The following is a 14345-nucleotide window of genomic DNA, read 5'->3' as shown; positions in this document are numbered from 1 at the left end:
GTGGCTGGAAAAGTACAGCGGCATCGCGGCGCCAATTTGATGCGTTGAAAGTAAGCGTATGCTTCCAGTCTGGACATAAATGGGTTTGCAAAGCTGTACAGCCCCACCGTGCAGTGGTGCAGTGAAGCCAAGTTGCTGAAGACCTACCACCCGGCACGTTGTGCTTGGCCCAATGCAAAACACAAATAAAATACCCCTTGTCACTTTTCGCTTTGGCTGTGAGCGCCATCTCAGTTGCATCAGCCATCAGCTCACCGACTTGTGCATCTTTCCGTTTGTCTCAGGGCCGTTTGTCAGTCTCGTCAGCTTTTTGCGAGACCCCCCTCAACGCTCGCCCGGAACGTCGATTCCAGGCACCATGCGACCTTTCAGCCGATTGCCTGGCCTGGCGCAGCGCCATCGGCACACCGTGCTGCAGGCCACAACGCTGCCCTCTGGACATGGTATCATTTGCGTAGCAGCGTCATCCCACGCCCGCCCCCAGCGTCGCGTCTTGCCCAGTCGCGATGAATGGTGGGGCGCACACGCGGGTGGTAGCGCGCCAATGCTTGCAGATCACGGTAAGCCAAGGTGCTTCATCTTGACCCAATGAACTTATGCTTCTTCGTGCCGCGCCATCTCATGCCTCTTCATGCCACATCGGGCACGTAGAGGATTTGTCATACATCCACAAGCGCAGTAGCCAAATTGCACAGATTGAGCAATTGCCCGAGTATCAACAGCTCAAATCCCTCGAGGCACAGCTCCGCACGGGCAGTCTGGGTTGGGGTTTTGATGCACCCCTCCCGTCTCCCCACCAGCCCTCACCAACTCTCACTCCGGATAAAGTTCGACAACTTCTCGTCGCCGGATTGGCCACTTTTGTCCTCCACGTAGAATCCCGGGTCGCTGCACTCCTGGGTCGAGGTTTGTGTTCATTCGCTGTCTACATCGCCTCTTGCCTTGTGGCAAGCGTCACCATTGCTTAGACCCCGACTGTTCTTCCACCCCGCACCGCCTGTGCTCATCGCTTGTGCTCACCGCTTGTGCTTGCCGCTGGGTGGGCTGATGATGATACGGCTATTGCGTAGGTTTCTACACCATCGGTCCTTGTGGCGAGGAGATGATGAGTGTGGCAGGACTTCTCCTGCGTGAAACTGACAGCATGGCCCTGCACTACCGACATCTGGCTGCCCAGCTGTCTCGGCACCTGCGGAAAAAGCCATTGTCACAAGTCCTCTTGGATCGTGCGCGCGGTCACACCGTATCGGCGCGCGACCCAGTCACAGGTGGTGTGCACTGCTCTCTGGGCGGTGATGACTATAGCTTCATCGTGACTTCCACGCTGGCTTCTCAGTGTGGACCTGCCGTCGGTCGTGCTCTGGGTGCCACCCTGGCACATCATTTGCGCGTACCTTGTCGCTTCGAGCATGACTTTGTTTCTTTCGTCAGCCTGGGTGATGGCTCGGTCAGCAATTCCCACACAGCCTCAGCCCTCACCCTGGCCGAGTACGCACGCCATCGCAAGTTCAAGTGTCCCGTGGTGTTTGCTATTTCCAACAACGACCTCAGCATTTCACTTAAAGGCCAGGGCTGGCTCCTGGACAGTTTCATCAACCATCTTCCCTTCCCACACTTCATCTGCGACGGGCGTGACATGGTCTCCATGTGGAATGCCACAGAAAAGGCCATCAAACGAGCTCGCGACACCAGCTCGCCCGTGGTTTTGATGATGAATAACATGCCTCGTCGCTTCGGTCACGCCGCTACCGATCGTCAGAATGCCTATCTCACACCCGAAGAAATCAGCCGCTTTGCAAGCACCAGCCCAATCACATGTCAGTTCTCAGCCGTTTTGCTACCCTGCACTCCGGTGACAAGCTTTGGCTCGTTTAACATTTCTCCTAGCTTCATGCTCACCAACAGATCGATTGTGTGTACGTTTGCTACTTCCCGGTTAGACGCCTGCGCACAAGCCATTGAGATGGGGGTCATGGATGAGGCGAATCTGCTACGCACACTGCAAGATCTCCAGTCACAAACTATCGATGCTTTTGCCCAGGCGAGCGAAGAGTCGCCCGTGAGCGCCACGCAGCTCATGAAGCGTGTCAATGCACCCTCGGACATGTTTCCCACCACCAATCCAGACAGCGAGCCGCAGGCGGCACCATCCATGAGCGACGCCGCAACAGACAACGAATCTGTGACGGGTAATGTGGCCCCCCTCGGCTGGGCTGGCCATGTGCGCCATGAACACGTGGGACGAGACGGAACAGACACTCCTGTGCGCCAAGTCATGCGCAAGTGCATGACCAAATCACTCGATGACTGTTTGCGCCAGAACGAAGAGGTCGGGCTTCCACTCGTATTATCCACCTGATTGTTGGGCCTTTGTGTGTGTGTGTGTGTGTGTGTGTGTGTGTGTGTGTGTGTGTGTGTGTGTGTGTGTGTGTGTGTGTGTGTGCCTCAATGGGCGATCCAGCATGGTGCAGGCAAGTGCCGTTCCATTTCCATCTCTTCTCACCATGGTGACGTTTGGCCACAGGTCGTGTACATTGGCGAGGACGTGTGTCATGGTGGATACTATCTTGTGACGGATGGCCTTGCCCGGCAGTACCCGTTGCGCGTAGCCGATTTTCCTCCAGATGAAACCTCACTGCTGGCGTGTGGCATGGGCTATGCCCAAGCTGGGCTTGTGCCTATTGTTGAAATACCATACGCCAAATACCTGGATTGCGGCTTTGACATGCTGACCGAAGCAGCCATCATGAGCTGGCTCACCAAAGGGCAACAGCAAAATGGCATGATCATCCGCCTTCAGGGCTTTGGCCCTGGCATCTTTGGTGGCAACTACCATACACACAACCAAATACATCTCATGCCAGGACTGGATGTTGTCTGCTATAGCAACGGTCGCGACTGGCAGCGTGGCATGTCTAATGCGCTCTATCTGGCCAAACAAGGCCGGGTTGTCATGTTGGTTGATTCAACGGCCTTGTTGAACCGTCGCCATGTCGTCAACGGCGATGAAGCTTGGAAGTTTGCCCTGGAGGATCATCCAGAGCGCCTCAGCTTGGAAGATGTCATGGTGTACGGAACCGAGACGCCAGAGGGCGAGGCGATTGCGACCCCCTTCGACGCCGTCGTCGTCACGTACTCCACTGGGGTGCCAACGAGCTTGGTCGCACGTGAGATGCTCCACAAAGAGCATGGCCTCAACGTGGCTGTCATTGATTCGCCGTACTTGAGCCGTGTGCCACAAGGGTTGAAGCAAGCGCTCAACTCTGACTTTGCCGGCGTACCCGTCCTGTTTGCTGATGTGTGCAAGGCGGGTGCCTCTCCTCTGAGTGGCTTCCTACCCGAGTTGAAGCGCCAAGGTGCCTTGCCGGATCGGTGGGCGTTGACAGCATCAATGCCCACGTATAATCCTCTGGGCTCAGATGTGACTTTCTTGTCCGAAAGCCAGGTCGTGCGGGAGATACGCAATCTCGTCTAATGCCAATCCCGACCTAGCGCAGACTACTTGGCCGCCTCTTGGGGGTGAGCCTCCTGCTCACATGAAAATTCAATAGCACCGCTGTCTAGAATTTTGCGGCAAAGCTTCCATCATGCCAAGTGATGTGTGCGTATCCACAAAAGAAACAAAGCACATGTTGTACGCCCATGTTTGACCCAAAGGTGAGGAGACCATGTTCGAGACTGTCGATCTATAATCGATTGCTTGGGTGCAAGTTACCGAGCAGCAATGGCTGTGCGGTCATCAGCGGGATCGAGGAAGTCCTTGTCCCCCATGTCAGTTGCTGTGGTGCAGGAGAGGAGGGCCGAGTTGGACACTGTCTCGAGGGGCGTATAGAAGGGATGGTGATGCTCCTGGTGTGGGTTGTTGGATGCGCGATTGTAAGCACACAGAAAAGCCCAGCGACGATGCGGACTGTGATTGTCAGGTGCCAAAAGATACAACAAGAGAAGGCATGCATCAAGGTCATGAGAGCAACGAGAGCAACGGGGATGATTGTGGTGTCGGGCAGGGGAGTCAGTACCCACCTCGTGTTGGCGTTGCTCTTGTGCAAAAGATTGCAGTGAAAGAAGAGACAATCGCCCGGAGCCAAGGCGACATGATCCTCCGGCAGCTCCTGAAATACATCCGCATGCAAGCAGCGAGAAAAAATGGTCAGGTGCGGAACAGGCGTATCATGTCTTGGCTGCCTTGACAGGGTGCAAGATCCCGGCACGGTAATTTAAAGTGGGTCAGGGGCGACCCGACGCAAGTTCTACGCCACCTGTTGGAGAAAGGCCACTCGCTCCATATCAGCGCCCGTTTGGCCACCCACCATGACATGGTCAATCCGGCCAGCATGGTGCGAGCCACGCAAAACCTGCCGCCCTCCAACAAGGTACAAAGTAGCCAGCCATGAGAAGGTCATGGCCATCGCATCTTGGAAGCAAGGCGAGGAATGCAGAGGTCACTCATAATGCACAAAGCTTGGCAAGAGAGCCGTTGCTCTCGTGAGTGGCGAACAAGTGTGCAGACCTGCATGCAGCCGTTTTCAGTGCTACAGCGATCGATGGCAACAAACGCTGTCAACATTTGAGGGAAAGGAATGCAATTCTTGTACCAGTAGCCTGTCGGACAGCATGGGATTAAGAAGCGGCGTGAGGAAAGGCTTTTGGCTGAACCGGCACCAGTGTGGCAGTCAAGGTATCCACCGTAATCTTGATGCCAAGCAAATCTTCCGCCCGTAAACTCTGATTTCATCATCAACTTGGTGTGGTAGTGGTATACTTCGCCACCCAAAAGCTGGGCCGCCGTCCCTGCGACCTATGATACGAGTTTGAAGTGTCATTAGATATCTCAATCTCTCTTTCTGGTGCGCCACGGCGAACCCATGGAACGCTTTCTGGGTGCTAGACCTTCTCAGTCCTGACCAACTGGCCGGTAACATCGCGTCCAGGTTGGTTCCACAGACAGAGCTTGCTCTTGCGCTGGGCACCATCGTCTACTTCAAATGCATTGGCTCTATCGCGCGCACGATCAAGCCGACAGACGCATCATGCGCGTGAGCCAAAACAAGAGGCACGTTTCAACGCTTAAAGGTGGGGGGGCTGCAGGAGTCGGCGGGCTGACGTAATTGCTGAGCTGTTTTCGAGGGTATCTTTAATCCGGGCAAGCTCCTCGGGGCATAAAAGACCTGTGCGGCATCACATGACAAGGGGGGTTGGATAGTCAGCCCGATCGCAGGGCATACGCGAGTTTAAAGCCGACAGGCGGCAGACAGCTTACTGCGGACTACAATGTAACCGTTGTGGTGCCAGCTTTGCATGACTTCACGCGATACCTCAAAGCTTCCACCACGCGCTGTTGTCGCCATCGAAAACGCTTCTAATCAGGTCGAGATCAATAGCGTGAGAGAAGGGGCGGTGAGCACAAGGAGTACGGTAGCTCTAACAGTAATGTGGCCAATGGAGCCCCTGTTACCGGCATGACAGACCTGGGGGAGAATCTTTTAGACTGGGTAGGTCTGTAGCGGGCACCGGTCGAGGTACACGTCGATCTTGGGCTGATGCGCAGGTCTTTTTGCCTCGCCAATGAGGACGCACCTTGGTTGCCCTTTGCAGCTGGGTGCTGGACATGAGTCGACGCGTTGCCATCTTGCAACAACTTGACACCAAAGCGAAATTGAGAGCACGACTATCTCTACACCAACTCGTCTGTGCCCTCGTGTAAGCAGTCAGCCGCAGATATGGATGAAACCACCAGGCAGGGCGCAGCCACTTGTAACCCCCCCCTCCCCCCCCCCACTGGCTTCAAATTTCGCCCAAATCACGATCCATCAACTCGATGTCACGCACTTTTCTTTGAGATGAACTCTCTCTGCCTCTGTCTCTCTGTCTCTGTCTCTCTCTCTCTCTCTGTCTCTGTCTCTGTCTGTCTCTCTGTCTCTGTCTCTGTCTCTCTCTTTGTCCCTTTGTGTTTTTTGCTGTCTTTTTCTTTCTCTCTCTCTCTCTCTCTCTGTCTGTCTGTCTCACACTTTTTTTTATCTCTTATCGTGCTTGTATTGGGCAGTGTGTGGTTTCCGCATGACTTGATCATCAGAAGAACGTGGCTGGCTCGCTGGGCAGGGCCAACTCGGCTCGGGGCCTTGGCTCGGGATAGGACGGCGTCAGTTGAGGACATGGCCTCCTCTACAAACGCATCCCTGCTTGACGGGGCGGTTCGAGGGAGTCTGGTTCGCGTGTCCAATGAGCGCAATGACCTCTTGGAGAAGGAACCGGGTGTATCAGAAGACCTTGAAGCGGCAGCGGTCGAAGATAAGGTGCTGTTGACAGATGAAGGCTTGCAGGCCTATTTAACCGACTGCTTGCGCCACAACCATGGTGAATTGCTCGAGGGTTCGGAAGGTTGGCCGCTGGAGCTGTTTCAGCTTAACGAGCGGCTGCTCAACTCGCTCAGGTGCCCAATCTGCGGCCTGATTGTGCGATCAGCAACCATGTGCCATGCACAGCACATTTTCTGCCAGCTTTGCATCGAGCGCGCTTGTGAAGCCAGATCTACTTGTCCGGTCTGCCGCGATGACTTGGTAGAGCGACCAGCTCGCTCGGCCCTCTTGGCCCGCGAACTGGTCGATGCAGCCCCCGTTCTTTGCCCCAACACCACGCTTGGCTGCTCAGCCATGCTCTGTCTCGATGAACTGGGCGAGCACTTGCAGACTTGTGCGCACGAGCAGTACCCCTGTCCCAATGTCCCTTGTCAAGAGCTCGTACCCGTGGCCGACTTGCGTCAGCACTTGGCCACCTGTGCAGCCACTCGCATTGCTTGCTCGCAATGCGGCGTGGTCGTGCGGCGTGGTGCCCTGCAGAGTCATGCGTGCGTCGCTGCTCTCTGCACGACCGTTCAGGATCTGCGTGGTGAGAACAAGCAGTTGAAAAACCAGCTGAACGATCTCTTTGCTCGCCTTGCAGCTCTTGAGTCAGCCCTGCGCGATATGACCGTCACGGCCACCCCTGCTGATTTGACTCTGCCCAATGATCAATGCCCCGTATCTGCGGCCGTCGCCTTGCACCTGCGACTTTCGGTTGTTGATGCTGTCCGCGCTCCCTGCATCGGTGATGTCGTCGTTCTCAATCGCAGTCTGCTGGGAGAACAGACTGATGGACCTTTGGAGCCTTTAAAAGCTGGTTGGGTGGCAGCCAACGATCAGAGCGACGATTTGCCCATCCGAGTCGTGGTTTGTTGTCGTCATTTTCCTGTTTTTTTTCTGGCTTGACCTGCGATCCCGCCTAGCTGCAATGCATATGAATCTATGAGCTGCCGGCTCACAACGATAATGCGCTTAGGCACATGGAGGGCCGGACTGGTGGTATGCAGCGCGGGCGCTGCAAATCATTGCCCTCCCCGGAATGCACGTGACGTCGGCTATTGCTGTCAAGAATCTTCCCGTTGTTCGCGGGCCCGATTGGTTTGTCGGCGCTTTCTTCGCAGCCTCGGGCCATCATCGCCTTCTCACTGGTTGCTCATGCCGCTCACCATTGTCATATTCTCAAGGTCTTGGGGAGACCAGGATGGTGGTCCCAATGTTGTAGGCTTTGTCCTTCGCTGCCGCGGAGCCTGGTGCGATGTAGCCTGGCCTTCAGGTCTGGTCAACGCTTACCGGGTGCGTCTCAAGGTTGAGGAGAACGTGGCGCCATGTGTAATAAAGACAACACGCACGCAGACACACGAATACGCTGTACTTGATGGATGCATGTGCTGGCTAACCAATGGATATGCTCTCACAGGTGGCGCGTTTTCGTGATTTATCCGTGGCGGACATGCGTGGCAGTGCTGAACCGGATACGTCGTAAGGCCTCGGGTGTTTCGAAAGGTGGGCTCGTAGAAAAGAAATCAGAATCATGTTATTATTTTTATCTTCTTCTTTAATCAATCATAGTAGAATGAGTGTTGTCGATGCGTAAAGCACGAAATCGATCATAACAAAAACTGTCTCACAAGGAGCAGCCTCAAGGATGTCTACCAGCGAATGGTAACGCGCGGAGTTGCGTCTGTCATCACTCGGCTGCACAGCTCCACGGCATCTTGCTCACAAGCACGGAGCTGCTGCTCGAGGGCATGTAATTCGGCCTGACGTGAGGCCAAGAGCTGATGATGTCTGCTCAGTTGCACCACCTCATTTTGGTTGAGAGGCTGGTGACCTGCGATGGCCTGGTCTAGGTGCACTAAAGCGCGCTGCAGGTCCGCTGATGGTGTGCCCAGCCCCAGGTTCGTGTTGGATTGTTGCAGCAGAACAAGCGGAGTGAACCAAGGGACAATGGATGAACATCTCGGATGAAAATTGCACACACACAAGCAATAAAAATGAGTTTGATGAGACTGACTTGGCTGGACTGGTTTACATCCTTGCAGTGTGACACCATGTTGTGCCTGTTCAACTGCTTGATACATGGTTCTAAGATGGAGATGATCAGCGTCAGCTTGCAGAGCCGTCAAAAAAAAAAAAAAAAAAAAAAAAAAAAAATGGGGACAAGAAGCTTTGCCCAAGGGCACAGACCGCAGCTGGAGGGATTGCGTTAGCAGAGCTTGGGATCGCTGCAACGGCTCCTGTAGGTGAAGCAAGAAGGAAGATCAGGCAGACTGAGTCTTCAAAACCTTGAAAGCAGAGGTTTGCCACCTGTCACGTAAAAGAGGAAGAATGAAGCGGGGACGGCCGGCTGACTTGGGCGGCTTGAAGCTGCATGACTTTGCGAACGAGCTGCTGTCGCTGAAGGTCAAGCTGGGCTGATGCAAATTGACGCTGAAGAGCATCTGAAGGTGAAAAAAAGCCTTGATAAGCGAGTATCATGCGCTCAAAGGGGTTGCCCTTTCGGTCATCTGACCAAGCGGTGAGGAAAGGCAAAGGCAGAAGACACGTACAAACGGCATTGCGCAGATCTGTCAGCTCCTCTTGCAGAGTCTCTTGTTGCGCTTGAAATTGCTCCGAAACGTTGGCCAGCACAAAGGCCCACTGGACTGCAGCACACTAAAGATCAATGGCAAGGACACATAAACATGCGCTGGTGAGAACAGACTCTGCGCGTAGATGAGGCTACGAGCTCTGCAGCGAGGGGCAGGCCGAGCAGGTAGACCTTGGCGAGCTCAAACTCGGTATTTTGTTGGGTAAGAAGATTGGTATCGGTGGTAGAGCCACCAGTGGCTGCAGCAGCAGAGGTTCGACTGCGCGTTGGCCCACCGCGGGAACGTTGGGATGTGCTGGGCCCATGACTCGAAGATGCGGCAGGCTTGGAAGCGGGAGCAGCAGAAGTACGGCTGCTACCAGTGGTTCGTTTGATGGAAGAGCGGTGGGCTGCGGGCAGCGCGGATCGAATCTGACGAGATTCTTTTGAGTCTTTCGTTGTCGTGGGTCTGCTGGCAAGACCACCTGTGGCACTGGTGGACTCTCGGCGGGAGCTAGTGGTGCTGGCGCTCATGTAGCGAGATGGCACAATCCGTGCGCCCTTGCCGGCCTTGCTTGAGCGATCAGCGTGTGCAATAGGTGCTTTGGTCGCTCGAACCTCGTGTCCTTGGTGAGAACTGTGCATGGGGGACCGTACAACGGACGCCTGCAGCGAGCGCGAGGGTGATGTCGGCATCTGCGAGACGAGGCAAACGGAATCATGAGAGGTCGGTGGTTCGAAAAGCAAGAGATTTAAAAGTGTTGCGGTCATAGAGGTCGGCCTTTCTTGTTCTCAAGCATCAGACTTGGACTGGGCGAGCCTGCCTTCGTACCGGGGTGGGTTGCGGGCCCGTTGATCGAGGCTGAAGCTCCTCCATCAGGTCCGTTGAACGCCGGTGAGCTTCCGACCCGTTCGTTCGTTGGTGTGACGGCCGTCAAATTTTTTTTTTCTAAAATTCACAACTAGTGTTCATTTTAGCTGTTTTCACACTTTTGTCCACTTGCTGGGGATGTTTGGCGTTGAATTGCACTTCGCGCCCCGGTTGTCCAGAGGTTGCTCGGAAGTGTGTGGCTCCCCCAATTTAACGGCAAGACGAGGGGTGTATCTGGCTCTGCAACAGTGAGTCGCATGCCAAAAGCGCCATCTTTCAATCTATCCTCACAAGCTAGTCTATGATCTATGGTCTGGTCCTACTGGTTGCTCCTACCGTACAGGCTTGTTGGCCCAACAGGAAGCGACGAGAGCGCGTTGGCGTGTTGCAAAGGAAGAGTAGCAACAGCGAACGATGCAACAACGTGCTTTGTAGGTTCCTACAGATGCTTTTGCTACTTGGTGAGCGGTGGGTGCCCAAACTGCCTACAGGGTGACGAACCATGATGAATAAAGGTGGTCAGTCATATCAAGGCAAGCGCGTGCTGCCGTGATGGACTTGGCAGAATGAAGCCGTGGAACCGCACACGCGCCAAACGGGAACCACGATGCAGATGTTTCTTGTCCAGGTCGTGGCGTTCGGTGGCAAGCAGAGATGGCACTCATTATTGGTCACTCACTTTTGCGCCATCACGAGTTGTGAGGGTCGCTTTGAATGTTGCTGGGCTGCCTCAATTCTCAACACCCTCGCCGCTCAGGCTTTGGGGTCATGCCTCTGGGCAACCGGATCACTGTGCGGTTGTGTCCCAAGAGTTGGCGATGGCTCTTTCTCCTCACGACCGACTGCCGACCGTGGTCGATCGGAAGTACTTTGTTCGGGCCTGCATTGGTACCGGTGCCAGCGCCACGGTCCACCAGGCGATTCATATCGCTCAGGGTACAGCGGTGGCACTCAAAGTCTTCAAGAAGGGGCTCAACGATCCTGCCATCTGCGCTGAAATAAAAGCTCTTCAGTTACTTGCCGAGTATCCAGCTGCGGGTCTAGCCCAACTTCTTGAAGCTTTTGAGCTGGCAGATGGTCGGGCTGTATTGGTTTTTCCTTACATGCCAGAAGGCTCCATCTTTGAGTATGCACGCCCTGATGCCACCAAGGTTCTTGATCAGGCCTCAGCTCGGCGATGGATGCTCCAGTTGGTCCAAGCTGCATGGGCTCTGAGTCAGAGGGGCCTAGTGCATGGTGACATCAAGCCTGAAAACTGTCTTCTTGATGCCCAAGGCAATCTAGTTCTGCATGATTTTGGCACCGTGCATCCGAAGGGGTTTCGTCACGCACACCACATTCCCGGCACTGAGTTGTACATGGCTCCGGAGCTCTTGCGAGGTGAACCATGCAGTACAGCACAAGACGTCTGGGCCATTGGGCTGGTCTTTTATGCCATGCTCTTTGCTAATCTTCCCTGGGATCGAGCCCTGTGGCATGACCGATCCTACTTGATCTTTCAGACGCGCGGCCAGTTCTCCGATGCACAAAACTTTGAGCTGTTAACACCCGCACTGCAAAAGCTATTGCTGTGCATGCTACATCCCGATCCTCGATGCCGAGCCACGCTGCTAGATATTGAAACTACTCTGAAAGCTGAGCAATCCTGGTTCTCATGTCCCGCAGCACCAATTCCCGATTTTATTTGCGAAAGTCCGAGCCCAGGCTCTTTAAGAGCCACTCCCTCGCCTGCTGCAAAGGAGCACTCCACTTCTTCGAGCCCTTCAACGCGGCAACAAAACACCTCGCTCGAGCCTTCAGACTTTGATTGGAATCGAGTTCAGAGCACCATCGTGTGATGCGCAACCAGTCAACGACCTGCGTGTCACCCCACCTGCATCTGCTTGACAGCCTGACCTGTGTTTCACGTGAATGCCCTGGTGTGTTTTTCCTTTTTTTTTTTTTTTTTTTTTTTTTGTGTCGTTTTGATTTTGTTTCTTCTTTCATGCCATTCGATCCATTCTTACACGATTATAATTATCATTATTATTTTACCTCCACGACCATGGCAGTGGTGTCACTTTGTCGTTGCATGGGTTTGCCCGATCAGGGGCAACTACCAACGCGCAGCTGTAGCTTCGGGTGTACTATATCTGTATGCATGCTGCTGTGATTGAATCTCCCCCTTTCTTATTTTCACTTGGCGCGGTGTGTCTTCTGCACATCTGCTGTTGCTGCGAGTCAGCCAATTGCATCACCAGACCAAAGCAAGCTTGTTGTGTCAAGCAAAGTCATAATCAATTTGATGAAGAAGAGATGGGCAGCACAGCCGCTCCAAGCTCTCTTGCCAGCATGAATCAGGAGAGGACAAAACATTTGAGACGCAGACGAACAGGAGGCCTCGCAAAGAAAAGCCAAGCTTGCATCCTCCAACGGCACATTGTTCGGAAGATGAGGCAACCACCAAAGAGCCATTACTCATTGCCCAGAAAAGGCTCTGGGTGAGCGCGGATAAGTTTGCGCGCTTCCTCGTATGTCGCGAAATCTGCAGATAAATTGTGGTCCAGCGTCATACTTCATTGAGCTGCTAGTAATTGTCATGGATTGCCAGAACTAAAAGAAAGCGCAGATAGCTAGATGCATGAAGGAACATACCAAAATCCCCGCCCAGGTTTGAGACGGCCCAGCCCTCAATCACATTGCCATCCAGTACCTTGCCTGTGACCTCAACAAATGCGGACAAATCGCTCTGCACACACATACAATACCAAGAAGGCCATCAATATGATGAATGCACGTGCAGCCAGCGACAAAACATGAAGCCAATGGACGTGTCCATTCAAGGGGCGTGTCGCATGATGTCGTCTGCTGTTACCTGAGGGTCGTTGAAGCGAACCTCCACCGTTGCACCATCGCTGCATTCAATCTGAGCTGCCGAAGCAATCTGCGAGTTGCAAGGTATCATGCAAGGATGATATGCTGAGCATGCCATTTCAAGAATTGTTCCTCCTTCTGGCATTTGCAGCTTGCGAGCACATGCACACCGTGGTATCAGACACTTTGGCCACCACGATAACAGGGGTGTCAACAAAGTCGTTAAACTCGTGTCCTCCGACGCGAGGTTTGTGTGCGTCCATCCTGCCAAGGGCGAATCGTGTGAGTTTGTGACAGGGTCCCACCCCGACCCCTCTGGTGTCAATTGCTAAGCTGACCTGTAGGTTTGAGTGCGTTTGCTTCAAAGAGCAAAAGAAGATGGCTGAAATAGCGCTGTGCAGCGTGAAAAAATCGACTTGATCGTTGGACGTCCTGAGCTTCCGGTCCCCGAAACAACAGCGACAATGCCAAGACGCGCCCGGCTCAGTCGTGAGAGCGAGTGTGTGTGTGTGTGTGTGTGTGTGTGTGTAACGGTCATGAGCAGTCTCGAGCCGCAAGAAGTCTGATATAAGCTGCACTTTAGTCCAATGTCATCATTTTCTTGCGCTCACCTTGACGGCTGGTAGCGCACGCAGCTCGAAACTGTTTGTCAGCATGTAAGATAAACTGCAACAAGCTGCCAAGCACATGTGCAGTGTTCTGCTTTGTGTGGGATGCTCAATTTTTTTTTTTTTTCTCACGCGTGCTCACGGGCGTTGGGCGTTGTGTGTGCTTCGCGCGGACCGCGGGGTTGAATGTGGAAGAGGGGTGGAGGGTGAACGTCTGTCGGGTTCCTCTTGGTCCATCCCCTGCAAGCACAGATAAGGGGTTGCTTGACCTGATTGCCGAGGACAATGCGGGCATTTAAGCCTTCGGGACAGATATGGCGGACCTTGGCTCAGCAACGCTCTCGGCTCGCCATCTCGTCGCCAATGACTGCAGAGACGCGTGTGCTTTCTTTACAACAGAGGCCATGGGACCAACGCCGATATGCTGGCTCTGAGAGCGATTCAGCAGCATCTGCTCCTCCCGGACAATCGACGCCCAGCTCGGGCGCCGGCCTGCAGGACATGCTGATGCGCTTGGCTTCGGTTGCTTCGCGCAGCAGCACTCCAGCGCAACGCATGTCCGGAGACCAAAATGCTAGCGTTTACACAACAGCTGGATTCTACGAAGGGCATCGCGTTTCTTTTGACCCAGTCTATGTACAGGCTGCATCAGACTTTGATGTGTATTTGTCAAGCAACAACCTGGACCGTGCGGAGCAGATTCTTGTAAACTTGCAACGCAGCGGAATCGTCATGTCCAGTCGACACTTTGATCGGCTTGTCCAAGCTTGCGCAGATAAGGTGCCCACATCCACAGTTTTGAGAGTGTGTCTCAACTGGCCCATGCTATTTTTGACCTCGCCCACTGACGCTGAAACGATTATCTATCGCGGCTGCTTTGTCAGGGTGAGGACAAGCGCTGCCAACGTCTCATCAACGCCATGCTGAGCCATGGCATGCAACCTACAGCCCGAACCCTGGGATCATTGCTTGCCATGAGCGCGTGAGTTTGTCTACTCGTGTGTGACCTCTGCTCAATTCGAGTGCTCTTTCTCTCTTTCTCTCTCTCTCTCTCTCTCTCTCTCTCTCTCTCTCTCTCTCTCTCTCTCTCTCTCTCTCTCTCTTTC

At 54.1% G+C, this 14345-nt stretch overlaps 3 protein-coding genes across 3 annotated transcripts; 1 reads left to right on the top strand and 2 right to left on the bottom strand.

Moving 5' to 3' along the window:
- Positions 1 to 1144: 1144 nt before the first annotated feature.
- Positions 1145 to 3566, top strand: MONBRDRAFT_37433 (uncharacterized protein; the record flags this gene model as incomplete). Its single annotated transcript, XM_001746654.1, has 2 exons — positions 1145 to 2329; positions 2525 to 3566. The coding sequence occupies 2 exons, from the start codon at positions 1145 to 1147 to the stop codon at positions 3473 to 3475; spliced, it is 2136 nt and encodes a 711-aa protein (XP_001746706.1). The 3' UTR covers positions 3476 to 3566.
- A 145-nt stretch (positions 3567 to 3711) lies between these two features.
- Positions 3712 to 6154, bottom strand: MONBRDRAFT_26221 (uncharacterized protein; the record flags this gene model as incomplete). The annotated part of the gene is made up of 5 exons (XM_001746536.1): positions 3712 to 3910; positions 4024 to 4112; positions 4511 to 4602; positions 5261 to 5359; positions 5830 to 6154. 5 exons carry the CDS (start codon positions 6152 to 6154, stop codon positions 3712 to 3714), a joined length of 804 nt encoding a protein of 267 aa, XP_001746588.1.
- Positions 6155 to 7885: 1731 nt separating this feature from the next.
- On the bottom strand, positions 7886 to 12894 carry MONBRDRAFT_37432 (uncharacterized protein; the record flags this gene model as incomplete). Its single annotated transcript, XM_001746535.1, has 6 exons — positions 7886 to 8423; positions 8526 to 8575; positions 8691 to 8993; positions 9043 to 9603; positions 12633 to 12701; positions 12802 to 12894. The coding sequence occupies 6 exons, from the start codon at positions 12892 to 12894 to the stop codon at positions 7988 to 7990; spliced, it is 1512 nt and encodes a 503-aa protein (XP_001746587.1). The 3' UTR covers positions 7886 to 7987.
- Positions 12895 to 14345: the final 1451 nt, after the last annotated feature.

The sequence above is a fragment of the Monosiga brevicollis genome, genomic scaffold (genome assembly GCF_000002865.3).
Source record: "Monosiga brevicollis MX1 MONBRscaffold_13 genomic scaffold, whole genome shotgun sequence".
NCBI lineage: Eukaryota > Choanoflagellata > Craspedida > Salpingoecidae > Monosiga > Monosiga brevicollis.
The sequence above is the reverse complement of the archived record's forward strand: the minus strand, read 5'-3'. Positions and strand labels throughout refer to the sequence as shown.